Source organism: Pinus tabuliformis, chromosome X, assembly GCF_031772625.1.
Source record: "Pinus tabuliformis cultivar Carrire ecotype Pingquan chromosome X, CPIR1, whole genome shotgun sequence".
In the NCBI taxonomy this organism is placed as follows: domain Eukaryota; kingdom Viridiplantae; phylum Streptophyta; class Pinopsida; order Pinales; family Pinaceae; genus Pinus; species Pinus tabuliformis.
The window spans coordinates 1,471,277,741-1,471,293,388 of record NC_142308.1 but is presented as its reverse complement, the minus strand read 5'-3'; the positions used below and the strand labels follow the sequence as shown (position 1 = coordinate 1,471,293,388).

Genomic DNA, 15,648 nt, shown 5'->3' with positions numbered 1-15,648 from the left:
ATGTCCTGATGCACTTAATTGAAGAATAAGCCAACTAAATTGTGAGTTTTCTGCTTATACGCTGTTTTACTTCGTCACAGTAGCGTGTACACGCTGGTTCACTTAACTGAAGTAGCGTATATGTTTTTGGGCATTTGAAAAGTTTGATTAATCTGATAATACTGATTCACCCCCCCTCTCAGTATTATTTCCAACAATTGGTATCAGAGCAGGTCCTTCAGAGAAGCTTGATCGCTTGAAGGAAGATCATTCATCATGAGCAACTACGAGAAAGAAGCATCAATCAGGCCACCGGTTTTTGATGGAACAAATTTCAATTATTGGAAGGTAAGAGTTACTGCATATCTTCAATCTCTTGGTACAGAAGTTTGGGACATTGTAGAAACAGGCTATGCTTTTCCTTCAGCTACTCCTACAGATCCAGCTGAGAAAAAGGCATATGAAACAAATGCAAAAGCAGTCAGTACTCTATTAGGAAGTATATCTCAAACAGAATTCATGAAGGTCATGCACTTCAAATCAGCAAAAGAAATATGGGACAAAATGATCACTAGCTATGAAGGAGATGAACAGGTAAAGCAAGCTAAACTTCAAACACTCAGGATTCAATATGAGACTCTCAAGATGTATAATGATGAAAGTGTGGCTAATTATTTTCTTCGGGTAGATGAGATTGTTAATTGTATGAAAAATTTGGGTGAAGAAATAAGAGAAACTATAGTAGTTCAAAAGATTCTAAGATCTTTATCTCCCAAGTTTGAATCTAAAGTATCTGCAATAGAAGAAAAAGAAAATCTCCGTGTTCTCACTATGTCTCAGCTACATGGAATTCTAACCGCTTATGAAATGAGAAAGGGAGGTCCATCTGACAGAAGGGAAGCTGCTTTTAAGGCATCAGGAAAAGAAGATTACTATGAAGCAAGCCATGTTCCAGAAGAAGAGGAAGAGGAATCAAATTTTGTCAGAAATCTTCAAAGGGGTTCTGGAAGGTTCAGAGGTAAGCTACCTTTCAAATGCTTTGCTTGTGGGAAAGTAGGTCATTATGCTGCAAAATGTCCTTATAAGGATAAAGGAAAAGAACCTGCTAGATGGAACAAGAAACAAAGTGCAAATAGGAAAAGCTACTACACCCATGAAGATAGTGATGGCTTATCAAACAGTGATGAAGATGAACAAGGTAATAAATATAAGCTGTTAATGGCATTTGAAGATGATGATTATGAGGATGCTATAGATGTGGATAATCTCTATAATGAAATCACTAGACTCAAGAGAGGCATAGAAGAAAAGAATGTGATCATTGATACTTTGCAATTTCAAATTGATGAAAAGGAAAAACATCTTGAAAAACTAGAAGGTGAAATTGTTGGTCTCAGAAAAGAAATTGAGAAAACAAAAGCTATTAATCTTAAATTTGTCAAAGGATCTGAAACTTTGGATGAGATTATCAGTGTGCAGCGGTCTCCTCTAAACAAGACAGGTTTGGGCTATAATGGAGAAACCTCTCAAGCATCCACCTCAAAAAGTTATCTTGATGCAGCAAGAGGAAATGAGCGGAAGAACAATGAAGATAATCAGGTAAAGCAGGGACGAGTTACAAACAGAAACTATCAGGGACAATCCTCCTTAAGGATGAACAAAAGCTACAACCAACCACAGGTAAAATCTTCTCAGTTTGGCTCAAGAATAGATGAAAATAGAAATTACAATCAGTTGGCTGGTAGATTCAATAACCGCAGAAGCTTCTTCAATGGACAATGCTTTTCTTGCCACAACTTTGGTCACAGAGCAGCTCAATGTGTTGCATATAAAACAATCATGACTAGGGAAGCTCAAAAACAAAGAAGTATGACAGGGATTACAAAAAGGACCTATAACAACTTTTCGGTGCTTGAAAATGAAGTTGAATGTTCTATTTGCAATAATTTTGGTCATAAAGACTCTGAATGCAGGAGCAGGTTTCAGGAGAAAAAGGAACAAGCCACAAGCACCAAAACATGGAGAATAAAGGAACCTCAAACAGAAAGATGTGGGATAGCATTTTATGCAGAAGGACAGGAAAATCTATGGTACATTGACAGTGGATGTTCGAAACATATGACAGGTGATAAAGAAAAACTTGAATCTTATTCTACTTTAGAAAAGGGAAAGAAAGTTTCTTTTGGAAATGATACTCCTGCAACTATAAAAGGAAAAGGTATTGCTCCTTTGAAAGAAAAGGTCAAGGCTGGAAATGTTTTGTATGTTGATGGATTGAAGCATAATCTTCTAAGTGTCAGCCAGATGTGTGATCAAAAAACAGAGGTTATTTTCAGATCGAATGGATGTCTTGTTCGTGATCTTGATACAGGTAAAACAGTTCTCAAAGGCAAAAGAACTCCAAATAATCTGTACATATTTGAAGAAGGACAACAACAATGCTATCTTAGCAAGGATGAAGAGCACTGGTTATGGCATCGAAGGTTGGGACATCTAAGCTTCTCACAAATAAGGAAAGCATGCAAATATCAGGCAGTTCGCGATCTTCCAGATATCAAAATTCCAGACAACACCATATGCAAATCTTGTCAGTTTGGAAAGCAGACCAGAACTAACTTTCCAGAGAAGGAAGGATCAGCTAGCTTGCCTCTTGAGCTAGTCCATACAGATGTATGTGGTCCATTTAGGAAAAGGACACCTCGAGGGAAGAATATATGATATTATTCATTGATGATTTCTCAAGGTTTGTTTGGTTAGGGCTTATGAAGCACAAAGATGAAGCATTCGAAAAATTCAAATCCTTCAAAGCATTGGCTGAAAATGAATCAGGACACAAAATCAAGTGCCTCAGATCTGACAGAGGTGGGGAGTTCACATCAAATGAATTTTTTGATTTCTGCGATGAACATGGGATAAGAAGAGAATTCTCTACAGCTAGAACTCCTCAGCAAAATGGGGTTGTGGAAAGAATGAACAGAACTATCCAACAAATGGCTCGTGCTATGCTCGATGAATCAGGTACTCCTGCAACCTTCTGGGGAGAAGCCGCACATGCTGCTGTTATCATTCTTAACAAAACAAATGTCCGAGTAAACAACACTCAAACACCTCATGAGCTTTGGAGTGGTAAAACTCCTTCCGTGAAGCATTTCAAAATCTTTGGGAGCAAATGTTATATTAAGAATACTGATGAGCAACTTGGCAAACTTGAACCTAGAGCAGATGAGGGCATTCTTCTTGGTTATTCTCCACATAGCAAAGCATACAAGTGCTACAATAAAAGACTTGGCAGAATTGTTGACAGTATTGATATAGTGGTTGATGAGAAGGGATATATTCCTAGGCAAGTTCATCATGAAGAAGATGAAGGTTACTCTCAAAGGCGAAATGATGAAGAAGAAGAACCTCAAGAAGAAGAAGAATCTCAAAAAGAACCAGAGGAGCAGACAAGAATAGAAGAGAAGACTCCATCCAGATATGTCCAAAAGAATCATCCAGAAACTCAGATTGTGGGGCAGAAAGAAGCAGGAGTACAAACAAGAAGGACACTTGCAGAAGCTTCAAGCTACTTGGCTCTACTCTCCTCCATTGAACCACAAAATGTGAAAGAAGCATGCAAAGATGAATGTTGGGTCAAAGCAATGGATGAAGAACTTGAGCAAATCGAAAGGAACAACACTTGGGAATTAGTTCCTAGACCAAAAGATAAGAATGTAATAGGAACAAAATGGGTCTTCAAGAATAAGTTAAATGAAAATGGAGAAGTAATTAGAAACAAGGCCAGACTTGTTTGTAAAGGGTATGCACAGCAAGAAGGAATAGACTTTGAAGAGACCTTTGCTCCTGTGGCAAGACTAGAGGCCATCCGAATGTTCCTTGCTCTCTCAAGCTTTCAAAACTTCAAGGTATTTCAAATGGACGTGAAATCAGCCTTCCTGAATGGAGACTTAGAAGAAGAAGTATATATTGAGCAGCCAGATGGGTTCATTCTTGGGAATGATCCAAACCTTGTATGCAGATTGAAAAAGGCTCTCTATGGGCTCAAACAAGCTCCAAGGGCTTGGTACTATCGGTTGGACAAATATCTTCACCAACAAGGCTTTTCAAAAGGATCAGCAGATAGCAATCTCTATATAAAAGTTGAAAATAACAAATTGCTAATTCTTGTTGTTTATGTAGATGATATTATTTTTGGCAGCAATGAAGAGACTATGAGTCAAAACTTTGCCTTGGTTATGCAGAAAGAATTCGAAATGTCACTTCTTGGAGAATTGACATATTTTCTTGGATTGCAAATCCAACAAAATGAAGGAGGTATCTTCTTGTCTCAAACCAAATACCTCAAGCAGATCTTGAAGAAGTATGGCATGGAAGAGTCAAAACCAGTATGTACACCCATGGTTACAGGATGCAGCCTCAGTGCAAATGATGAATCAGCAGCAGTCCACCAACCCACTTATAGATCCATGATTGGGAGTTTGCTTTATTTGACAGGTACTCGACCAGATATTACACATGCAGTAGGAATGGTTGGAAGATTTCAAGCCAACCCAAAGGAAACTCATCTTCAGGCAGTCAAAAGAATCTTCAAATATCTTCAAGGGACCCAAAACTATGGCTTATGGTATCCTAGAAATACTGATCTCACTCTTCATGCTTACACAGATGCAGATTGGGCTGGAAGTGTGGATGATAGGAAAAGCACAAGTGGAGGTGCTTTCTTCATGGGTTCCAGATTAGTATCTTGGTTCAGCAAGAAACAAAGTTCGATTGCCTTATCTACAGCTGAAGCAGAATATGTAGCTGCAGCATCTTGTTGTACACAACTTCTTTGGATGATGCAGACCTTGCAGGACTTTCAAATCACTTGCACTCCACCTGTCTCTATCTTATGTGATAATACAAGTGCAATCAGCATTTCAAAGAATCCAGTCATGCACTCAAAGACCAAGCACATACCAATCAAGTACCATTTTCTTCGGGAACAAGTGCTTGAACAGAAGGTCAAGTTGGAGTATGTTCCTTCTAAGGAGCAAGTTGCTGATATTCTCACAAAACCACTGCCCAGGGAAACTTTTGAATATCTCAGACAAAAGCTGGGAGTAGTTAATGCTTCATCCTGTTGTTGAAATTTGTTTGTTCTACAGAAAAGTTGGTATACGCAGGTTACGGAAGTAGTATGAGCGTATACACGCGGATTCAGGGTGGGAAAGTCGCGTGTATGCTGGACGCTTGTTGCAGAAAGAATATCCGCGTACATACGCTGTTTTATACAGGAGAAAACGCGTATATGAAGTTCTGAACAGCAAGGGAAAACTCTGAAGTTCTGAACAGCAATAGGAATGTCAGAATTATTCAGGCACAGTTTCAGGGAGTGCAACAGGCACAGGTTCAGGGGGAGCAGCTCAAAAGTCTCATAAAGCATTGTTGGCATTCAGATGTTTTTGGTTGTTGGTTTCAGGAGAAGGAGCTCAGAAAGAAATTCTAGTTGCTGATCTAACAAGATGTTTATCAGATGCTGCTGATGTCTTTCCTAAGTCTTGGTCTAGATCTGTTGTCTCTATGTCATGTATCTCTCTTGTCTCTTTTATGGTGTCAAGGTCATGTAACGGCCTTTGTTGGTTTCCCCACTATGCCTGGGATGAATGATGAAATGTTCATGTATTATCATGGTTAGGTGGATGAGTCAATATTGATGTATCCTCACTTGGTTGGGTGGATGAGTCATTTTTTTGTATATCCTCACTTAGTTGAGAAATGGATGTATGTATGAGTCTTTGGTGATAGGAAGGTCTTTTATGATGTATAGAGTCATGTTCTTCTTGAAGAACATCTTTTGCAGATCTTGCCTACAGTCAAGGGGAGCATGAACAGCACTTGGTGAGCAGGATGGATAGATTGGTACTCTTTGGCATTCACAAAGGGGGAGCACACTTGGAGATTTCAGCATGTACTCAGGGGGAGTATGGACAGCAGTATGGACAGCAGAAGGATTACCAAGGAAGAGAATATCTTGGTCCTCCCTTTGCCCTTGATGTCAAAGGGGGAGAGTGACTTGGTGTGGTGGTTGCCATCAAGTCCAAAGGGGGAGATTGTTGGCATTATGGTTCAAGTGTTGTCCTTGATGGCAACTCACTCAGTGGATGGTACAGGTGCTTAAAGGTTAGTACAGGTGATGGCAACTCAATCAGAAGACAGATCTCAGTACAGCATGGCAAGAAAGCTCATACACGCTCTTTCGTTAAGCCCAAGTCGCGTGTACACGCAAGTTAGATTCAGAAAAAGCGCGTGTATGTGGAAAGGTTCCTTTGGTTCATGGTGGTTAGACCTTGGAAGTTGTGCCTATGATTTCGGACCATTATGTCTCGACGGGCGTGTCGATCCCTAGTTTTAAAGTTGATGGTATTGTGTTACTATGGTTTTGGCTCTTGGTATTGAGAAAGGCCTAAGGCTATATAAGGAGAAGAAGATCATTAGGCAAAGATCATCTTTCGACAAGGCATGAATATCTAAGAGAGAAAGAGATCTGATATGCAGGTTCTGAGTTGGTTGATCTGAGCTAAGGAGAGATCTCATCGGTTGATGGAGAACTAGATCTAAGGAGAGATCGGGATCAAATGGTTTGAAATGCACTATCATGATATGGTTGATTATGCGTATTTCTAGATCTGCATATTGTCGCAATGTTACGTTCTGAGTCTAACTAATATCTGGTACAGCTGCAAATTGAGAAAGTTTATTTTTAGATCTGTACGCAGGTTGGCTTCGGTAAAAGCGCGTGTATACGCGGTTTCTGCTCATTAAAGTAGCGTATATCTTTTGAAGCTTGATTTGAGTTTACAGTGGGGTCTGACTGTTATTACAGAGTTCTGTAGTCTGCTCTGTGTTCTGGTAACTGGTGATTGACAAGGTTCAGTGGTTCAGTGATTCAAAGTTGGGTTGTTTTATGCTTCAATGATCTGTTGTGAAAATTGAATGAATTGTGGTCTTCAGATTGTAATGTTGTGCTTCAGGAATATCCAAGTCTGAAAATGTATGAAAAGTGATACCTGGAAGAAGGAAGATTGTAGGTCAGCACCTACGTACTAGTATCTTGGCTAGTACAAAAGAAAAAAGGGGGTTGGAGCTCCCTTCCAAGGAAGTTTGGAGAACGAGAGAAGGTTGAAGCCTTCTGCAGGTTGTAGCCTGCGTACTGGTATAAGGCTGCACCAGTACAAAAGATTGTAAACTGAAGTTTCATATTAAGAAAGATAGAGACAACTTGCAGCAGGTGGTTTTCACCCACATTGGGTTTCCACCTTATATCTTGGTGTTCATGTGTGTGGCTTTTTATCTGTTCTGTTATACTGCACATGTTTACTGTTAATATGATGAATAATGTCCTGATGCACTTAATTGAAGAATAAGCCAACTAAATTGTGAGTTTTCTGCTTATACGCTGTTTTACTTCGTCACAGTAGCGTGTACACGCTGGTTCACTTAACTGAAGTAGCGTATATGTTTTTGGGCATTTGAAAAGTTTGATTAATCTGATAATACTGATTCACCCCCCCTCTCAGTATTATTTCCAACAAAAATTGTTGCTGGAAGGTTATCATCTGTACAAGAAAGGAAGGGCTGATTGGTGATTGGAGGAAGTCTGTGTCTAGGTCAAGGAGTCTTGGATCATCGTGTGAAATTATTAAAGGAAGATGTTGGAAATAATACTAATAGGTGGGTGAATCATTATTATCAGATCAATACTTTTATATACAAGAAGGAACAACATAAAAAGTGTGAAATTGCAGAAGGAGGAGAATTGCAGGGAAAGACAAGATCGAGTTTTTGGGCTATCTCTCTTGCTCACACGTGCGAAGTTACTGGGATTTTGCTGGGGTTGAAATTATGGATTCTAGTGCAAGTCGAAGTTCTACTGCTGGGTCAAAGTTTAGTTGTTGGGGAGGTCAAAATATTGTTGTTGTAAGATTGAAGTTCTAGGTCAAAATTGTTGTTGGAAGCTTATCATCTGTAGAAGAAAGGAAGGGATGAATTTGTGATTGGAGGAAGTATGTGTCTAGGTCAAGGAGTCTTGGATCATCTCATGAAATTATTAAAGGAAGAGTTGTTGACTGGGGTTTCCCCTAGATAGGGGGTTTTCCCTAGTTGTTCTCTTACATCTGGTGTCTTTGATCTTCGTGTTACGGATTTCGTAATTTATTAATGAACTAAGATAAAATAAGAACATCAGAAAGTTAATAAGAACATAATAATATCACAAGTAATTATCAACATAAACAAAATCTTTTTGTCTTTCTGATTTTCCAACACCTCTCATGTTATGTTTCATATCTAGAATGTGGGCATAATAGGCTAAAATTATTGTTGCATCATGATCATGGCTCAAAGAGAAATTTTGTATTAACAACATCATCTCCCACTTATAAATAAGCAATTTGGAAATTGTGATAGTGTGCATGTATCATCACAATTTCTTGTCATTCCCATTCTCAAGACAATATGATCTCTGAGATATGATCCTTCTATGGCACTTGATTTAAAATTTAAAATTCTTTTGAACTTATTCATTGGGCATAAGCAACGACCTAGTTAACCTTGCTTGACCCTCAAGTTCACAAATATTTTTAGGATAGCTTTTCATATAGATTCAAGGTGACATAAATATAAAATTAAGAAAATCAGTTTTCTAGTGAATTATTACGTACACATATGGGGTGCTGCCATGATCTTGTAAGTTGGTCGAGCTCTATTAAATAACATGGGCCAAACCTTCTAGATACTATAATATACCATGCACTAATTGAAAAATAAATATTCATTGTAACAACTTCGTGTTCACTATCACGATCTCCACCATTTCTCATATATCCAAGATGTTGAAAATGAGCAAGAGCATTTTTCAAAAGTGCATTTTATTTCTCATGTGGCAATAAATGTGAAACATATCCTCTCGTCAACATCTAAGAATTCATTTGATCCTCTAGGAGCTCTGCAAATCAAACCCTAATGGTAGCAAGAAGGTGAAAACTTAGGGGCAACACGAAGGAAGGGTCGAAGACTGTCAACAACCCAGTGCACCAGGAACTGATAGAGGCCAAAGCAACAAAGGTATGAAAGAAGATGTCAGGAGGGGAGAGATCCCCTCCTATTGGGATACGGTGGCAGGAGACGGCCAGAGTATCCAAGAGACAGAGGAACGGAAGAACACGGGCCCGGTGCTAGGAACTTCTTGGCAAACAGGCCGCAGAGGATAGTGCCTGCCATGTACAGCGGAGAAACCCAGATATGTGATCCCAATGAACAAACTGGAAGAGTACAGAAGCTATATGAGGGATCATGCCCTTATCTACAAGTTCGTAGGAGTCTGGCCATTGGAAAGAGACCTCACCAAGTGGATTAAGCAAAAATGGCAGCCCCAAGGCCACATCAAGCTCAAGCTGGGAGCAAAAGGCTTCTTTACGGTAATCTTCTTTAACCTGCAAGATAGAGAAAAGGTATTTGAAAATGGCCCATATTTCTATTATAATGCCTGTCCGTTCATGCGTTTCTTGGAAGAATGCTACAAGCCTGACAAAGAAACCTTTCTGGCTGCGCCTGTCTGGGTCCGCTTATTCAGGCTCCCCATAGACTTCTGGGACCCGGACATCTTGGAGGGGATAGGAAACTCAATAGGAAGCTTCATGAAAATAGCAGAAACTACAAAGAAAGGTAGATACACCTCGTATGCCAGGATCTGTGTTTACATGAACCTAGCAAACCCCATCCCCGACCTGATAGAGCTTGAATATCATGAAGATATTTGGCAGCAGAACATAGATTATGAACACATCCCGTTTAGGTGCCGCAGGTGCCATACCCACGACCACCTGGCAAAGGAATGTCTGATAACTAGGGAGGAAGAAGAAAGTAGAAGGCCCCTGCAAAACAAGAAAGAGCCAGACTAGGAGGAATTCCAAGAGGTGAGAAGCAAAAGGAAAGCCAACAAGGAAACCCCCCAGAAAGATACGAAAGGAAAACAATCCGCCCGAGCGAATCCAAACAGTTTTGCAATATTGCAGGTAGAGGAAGACGAGGAAGATAAACCCATGGAAAATCAAGAGGATAAAGGCTCGGACAACAGTGAGAGCTGCGGAAGAAACCAAACTAAAAGGAAAGCCCCAAGCGAGCCACCAGAAAAAGATAAGGATCTAAAACGAACAAACTGAACAGATGGAGACAGACCAGGAGACCAGTAGGGAAGACCTAAGTCAGGAAGAGGAATTATTGAGAAAATTGCTGAATGAATGGAAGAACTTGGATGAGAGGTTTATTCTGGAAGAAAAAAAGAGGCTGTATGTGGAAGCCTTCCAATAATATACAACCAAACTTGAAAAAGAAAAAGCTTCACCAAAAGAATACTAAGAGACTCAAAAGGAAAGCAGACCAGATCAGAATGGACAAGGTAAAGGGGGGAAAAAAAAGAGGAAGAAAAAACCTTAAGGATTCCATCCAACTCATGGGAGAAATGTTAGTCAATATAGGGAGAGTGGTCCCGCTATCAGCGGTGTTTCAAAACCTACCCCAAGTTAACCAATGATTTTGACATCGTGGAATATCAGAGGCTTAAACAACAAAGGAAAATAGAGTCATTTGGCAGCAAGACTCAAAAAAGACAAACCATAGAATATGCTACTTCAAGAAACTAAAATCCCGGGTCAAAAATGGAGGAAATTCTCAATAAAATAAAACCGAGATACGAACAAGTAACTATAGATGCCAAAGGGAGTGCAGGAGGGATAGCAATTCTCTGGAATCCAACAGAAGTCCTTACCGACTGGTGGGTAGGAATGCGAAGAATCCTCACAGGGAGATTTAGACTAATAGGACAAAGCGAATGGGTGGTAATCTCAGCTTTCTATGGACCCCACACCATGCAAACAAAGACCTGTTTCTCACACAGCTGAAAAAGATTAGAAATATGCACTAGGAGTAGAGATGGATCCTGGCAGGCGATTTCAACTTAATCACATCTAGAGAAGAGAAAAGAAGTGGAATAAGCAGAGAAGACCAGGAGATGGAAAGATTCAGAGATGTGCAGACAGAACTAAGGGTGGTTGATATCCCAACCATAAATGGGAAATTCACCTGGAATAACAGAAGAGGCGAGTCCAAACAGATCGCTTCAAGACTGGGCAGATTCCTCATTTCAGAGCACATAGTCGGGCTGGATATCTTCTATGAAGCCTCTATCCTACCCTCAATAGGGTCGGACCACTGGCCAATAAAGCTCGAAATAGCCTTAAATGATCAGAACAAAAAGAGACCCTTCCGGTTCGAGTCCTTTTGGCTTCGTGCCCTTGATTTCCTAGACAAAGTAAGAGGCTGGTGGCAGGACAACAAAAGCGGAAAGGAAGGTCAGAGTAAAATGCACTCTTTTCAGCTAAGACTCAAAGAAATCAAGAGAAAAATCAAGAAGTGGAACAGGGAAGAATTCGGCAACATCCAGCAGGAGCAAGGCAAACTCTAGTCCAGATTGGAAAGAATCCAGCAGCAAATCATCTTGGATGGATGAAATAAATAACTGGCTGAGGAGGAAGGCAGAGTAATCACTCAATTGGAGGAAAGGTGAAAACAGGAAGAAATCCTGTGGAAGCAGAAATCTCAGGTCCAATGGCTAAAAGAGGGAGACAAAAACTCCAAATTCTTCCATAAAGCTATGCTGAACCATCGCCAACACAACAGAATCTTCTCCTTGAAAGACAAGGAGGGAAACAAAGTGACACAACAGGATGAAATAGAACAACTCTTGGTGGAGCATTACAAAGGCATTCTCTCTGAACCAAACGTTAACCGATCCAAGGACATAGAAAAAATCTGCCACCATATTCCTATGAAAGTCTCCAGAGATCAAAACCTGGTCCTTCTCAGGGTAATCACCAAGGAGGAACTTGAAGAGACAATCATTAAAATGCCAAAAAATAAGTCCCCGGGCCCTGACGGATTCACCATTGAATTCTATCAGGCGACTTGGAGCTTCATGGGGAATGATCCGCTCAACATTGTGGAGGATTCCAGGTGTTCCAAGTGCATGCACCAGGGCTTGAACGCCACCTTCTTGGCTCTAATCCCGAAGAATGGCTGCTCGGATGAACCGCAGGGTTTCAAGCCCATTTCCCTATGTAATGTTGTCTACAAAATCCCTGCAACTGTCATGGTAAACAGGCTCAAGCTGATCCTGCCGGATCTCATTGCCCCAGAGCAAATGGGCTTTGTCAAAGGACAACAGATCACCAATGGCATCATAGTGGCCCAGGAAGTGATCCACTCCCTGAAAAGCTCCCGTGCCCGAGGCATGCTTATCAAACTTGATCTGGCCAAGGCGTTTGACCGCCTTAGCTGGAAATATCTGGCAGGCATCCTTAAAGCCTATGGATTTGACCAAAGATGGATAAATTGGATCCTGTCTATGGTTGGCACCCCAGTCATGTCAATTCTGTTAAACGGCACCCCCTCTGAAGCCTTCACTCCCTCCCGCGGGCTAAGGCAGGGAGACCCCCTGTCTCCCTTCCTCTTCATCCTAGCCGCAGAAGGCCTAGGCAGATTGGTAAAGGCTCAAGTCTCCATGGATCAAATAAAGGGCCTCTGAATCTGCGGGGAGGACATCCCGGTCTCGCACCAGCAATTCGTAAACGATGTGATGCTATATGGTCAAGCCACACTGAAGGAGGCCCAAAGAATTATCAAAACCTTATCCCAATTCAGAAAAGCCTCTAGAATGGAGATTAACAAGGATAAATCGGAAGTGTTTTTCTTCAATACCTTGCTGGCTGCCCAAAGATTCCTGGCACAGACTCTAGGCTTTAACAAGGGAACCTTCCCGTCAAAATACCTGGGTATTATGCTGCATGAGCATCAATTATGGTCGGCCAACTGGGAACTTCTAATAAAAAAAATCCAAAATAAAATGGAGAACTGGACCCATCACTAATTGAATGGCCCAAGTCAGATAATCCTCTTGAAAGTAGTTTTGCAGGCCATCCCTAACTACCAGCTCTCATGACAAGCTATCCCTAAGACAACAAGCCAAAAGCTGGTTACCCTGTTCAAAAACTTCCTCTGGCAGAGGACCATCAAAACAAGAAAGTGGGCCCTAATCTCATGGGAGTGGCTTAGCTGGCTCTCCAAAGATGGCGGTTTAGGGCTTCGTGACCCCTTCCTCCTCAACCAAGTCATGGGCGTGAAACTCTGGTGGAGGTGGATTCAAGGTGGCCCTGACCTGTGGAAGGTGATATGGGAAAGAAAATACGATGCGGCAAGGGAAACCGAAGAAAGACTGAGAAGTACGACATAGACCAGAGGATCTGCAATCTGGAACTTGGTGAGAGGTAGCAAAGACCTGATAAGGGATAACCGTTTCTGGGAAATTCGAGCAGGGGACAAAGCCAGATTCTGGGAGGAATCTTAGTAGCAACGTGAACGACTCATACAAAAAGACAACCTCCATGCCATCCTTGCCTTCTCGTCCCAGACTGGGGCATTAACAGTTGGCAATTTCTGGAAGCCAGACGAGGAAGGATACTGGCGCAATTGGAAACAAAAAGAGGATTGGGAAGGAGCACCAGAAACCGACAGATGGCAAGAGTATTATACAGAGATGGTATCTCGAAAAATAGCAAGGAAAACAGGGTCTGACATTCTCAGATGGGGTAAACGAATTCAAGGAAATTTCTCAATAGCAGAAGCCTACTACCACAAAGTCAATCAAAATCAACAGCCGGAAACAAATCAATGGAAAAACCTTTGGAAAACCAAGCACTGGCCTAAAGTCTCTTTTTTCATTTGGACTATACTTCATGACAGAGCGCTTACCTGGGACCAGATTCGGAGGAAGGGAAGCCAAGGCCCATCCCGCTGTGCCCTCTGCAACTCCCAATAGGAAACCATGGAACATTTGATGAATCGCTGCTCAGTCAACAACTCCCTGTGGGAATGCCACCTCAAATTGTTTGAGTGCCATCACAGAAATCATCAAAACATCGTAAATACCATAGTAAATTGGGCGAGAAATCCTTACCAGAATCCAGTAGTCAATCGCACTTGGCTCCTTTCCGCCGGGTTCCTGCTCTGGAATATCTGGAAAGCACGAAATGGGGCAATCTTCAAGGCAAAACCCCGAACCCCCACAGCAATCTAGGAACAAACCATTAGAAACATTCGTGAAACAATCCTAATGGAAAGCTGGAAAGATGAAGACTGGCAGGCATTGATAACAGAGGAGGAAATCCTGAAAAGACTAGAGGTCAGCCAGAGTATGGTAAATGGGGGTGTTTCATGAAAAGAACAGACCAAAGAAGTGGCCGAAAGCAACTAGTACCGACACCCCCCACAGGGATTCATAAAGCTTAATTTTGATGGCGCTGCAAAACACAACCCAGGAGAGGCTGGCATTGGGGGAGTCTTCAGAGACGCTGGGGGCAATGCTCTGAGAACTTTCGCGATGGACTGCGGTGAAGGCTCAAATAATGAAGCTGAGCTACACGCCCTGAAACGGGGCCTGGAAATTGCTCTGCGGGTCAATTTCAAGCGCCTCCAAATCGAGGGTGACTCAAAGTTGGTGATCGACATGGTTAGGAAGCTCCAGCAGCAACAACCAGCGGAAAAAATCAGCAAAAGCTGGAGAACAGCTTGGCTTGTAGGAGAAATTGGGAAACTCCTACACAGAATAGATTACCTCATTCCGACTCACACCAGGCGTTCAGGCAACAAGCCGGCGGATTGGCTTGCGAATTGGGGCTGTCGGAATCGGGACAAAGAAATCGACAGCGAAGGTCTACCTCAACTACTCTCGAAGGAGAAATCTCGACTTCAACAATTGCTTGACGTCGATAAAGGTGGTAAAGGCACAATCGAGACGGACGGTCAGGATCAAGCGGCACGTAGCGGAGGCGGAGAAAATTCGCAACAGATGGGAACGGACAACACATCCGTGGGAACAGGAAGAAGTGAAAGGAATGAACAAATCGAGCAGGTGACGGGGCAAGGCAGGTCTGGTCGAGGGGACGGAGAAGACGTGTGAACTGAATCATCATTAAGGAAGGATCTGGAGCCAACTATGGAATTCAGGATAATTGATAGAGGAAGGACGACAGGTGGCATCAGGAGTACAAGAAGGTTACGGCAAGAGCAGCCGGGAGGATATTGGAGTAATGACGCATAAAGCGGGTAGGTCAAGTCACGCCACTTCCCGAGATAGGGAGGCTGGAATGTCAGACATAAAATTAAACGGCCAAGTGGAGGCCCAGTTGATAGGACAACGAGTTAATAACACCCATATGCCCGAGGAAACAGATGGAAGGCTCATTCAGTTTGGTAAGAACGATGAAAAAAGTGGAAAGGCACCTGCTCAACTCTGCGACCAGCCCTCCTCCTCGGCTCCTACAAGAAAAGGCGGTATGTTTCCTATCGTCTTCGTCCTTCAGACATGATGTTAGCTCATAACTCCGTTATCTTTGCCTGCGCAGAAATGTTCTGGCCTTGTGCGCAGAATCCCAGTTGCAGAGATGAAAATAGCCCTCCGGGTACTCTTTTGTTTCTCTTATCCTCCTCCCGAGCAGGGAAAGATCTGCATAATGCTAGTTTTGGGTCCTGTTCAGAGAGTCAGGCTGCGTGGGGGGCTTTGACGGGTCTAGCCGT

General features: G+C 42.1%; 1 protein-coding gene across 1 annotated transcript; it reads left to right on the top strand.

Moving 5' to 3' along the window:
* Nucleotides 1-11,029: 11,029 nt before the first annotated feature.
* Nucleotides 11,030-11,482, top strand: LOC149145549 (uncharacterized). The gene has a single exon (XM_089452494.1). The coding sequence runs from the start codon at nt 11,030-11,032 to the stop codon at nt 11,480-11,482; it is 453 nt and encodes a 150-aa protein (XP_089308620.1).
* The last annotated feature ends 4,166 nt before the right edge of the window (nt 11,483-15,648 follow it).

Coding starts and splice junctions, on each gene's coding strand:
- LOC149145549 (XM_089452494.1), top strand. CDS start 11,030: ATGGAAAGATTCAGAGATGTGCAGACAGAACTAAGGGTGGTTGATATC.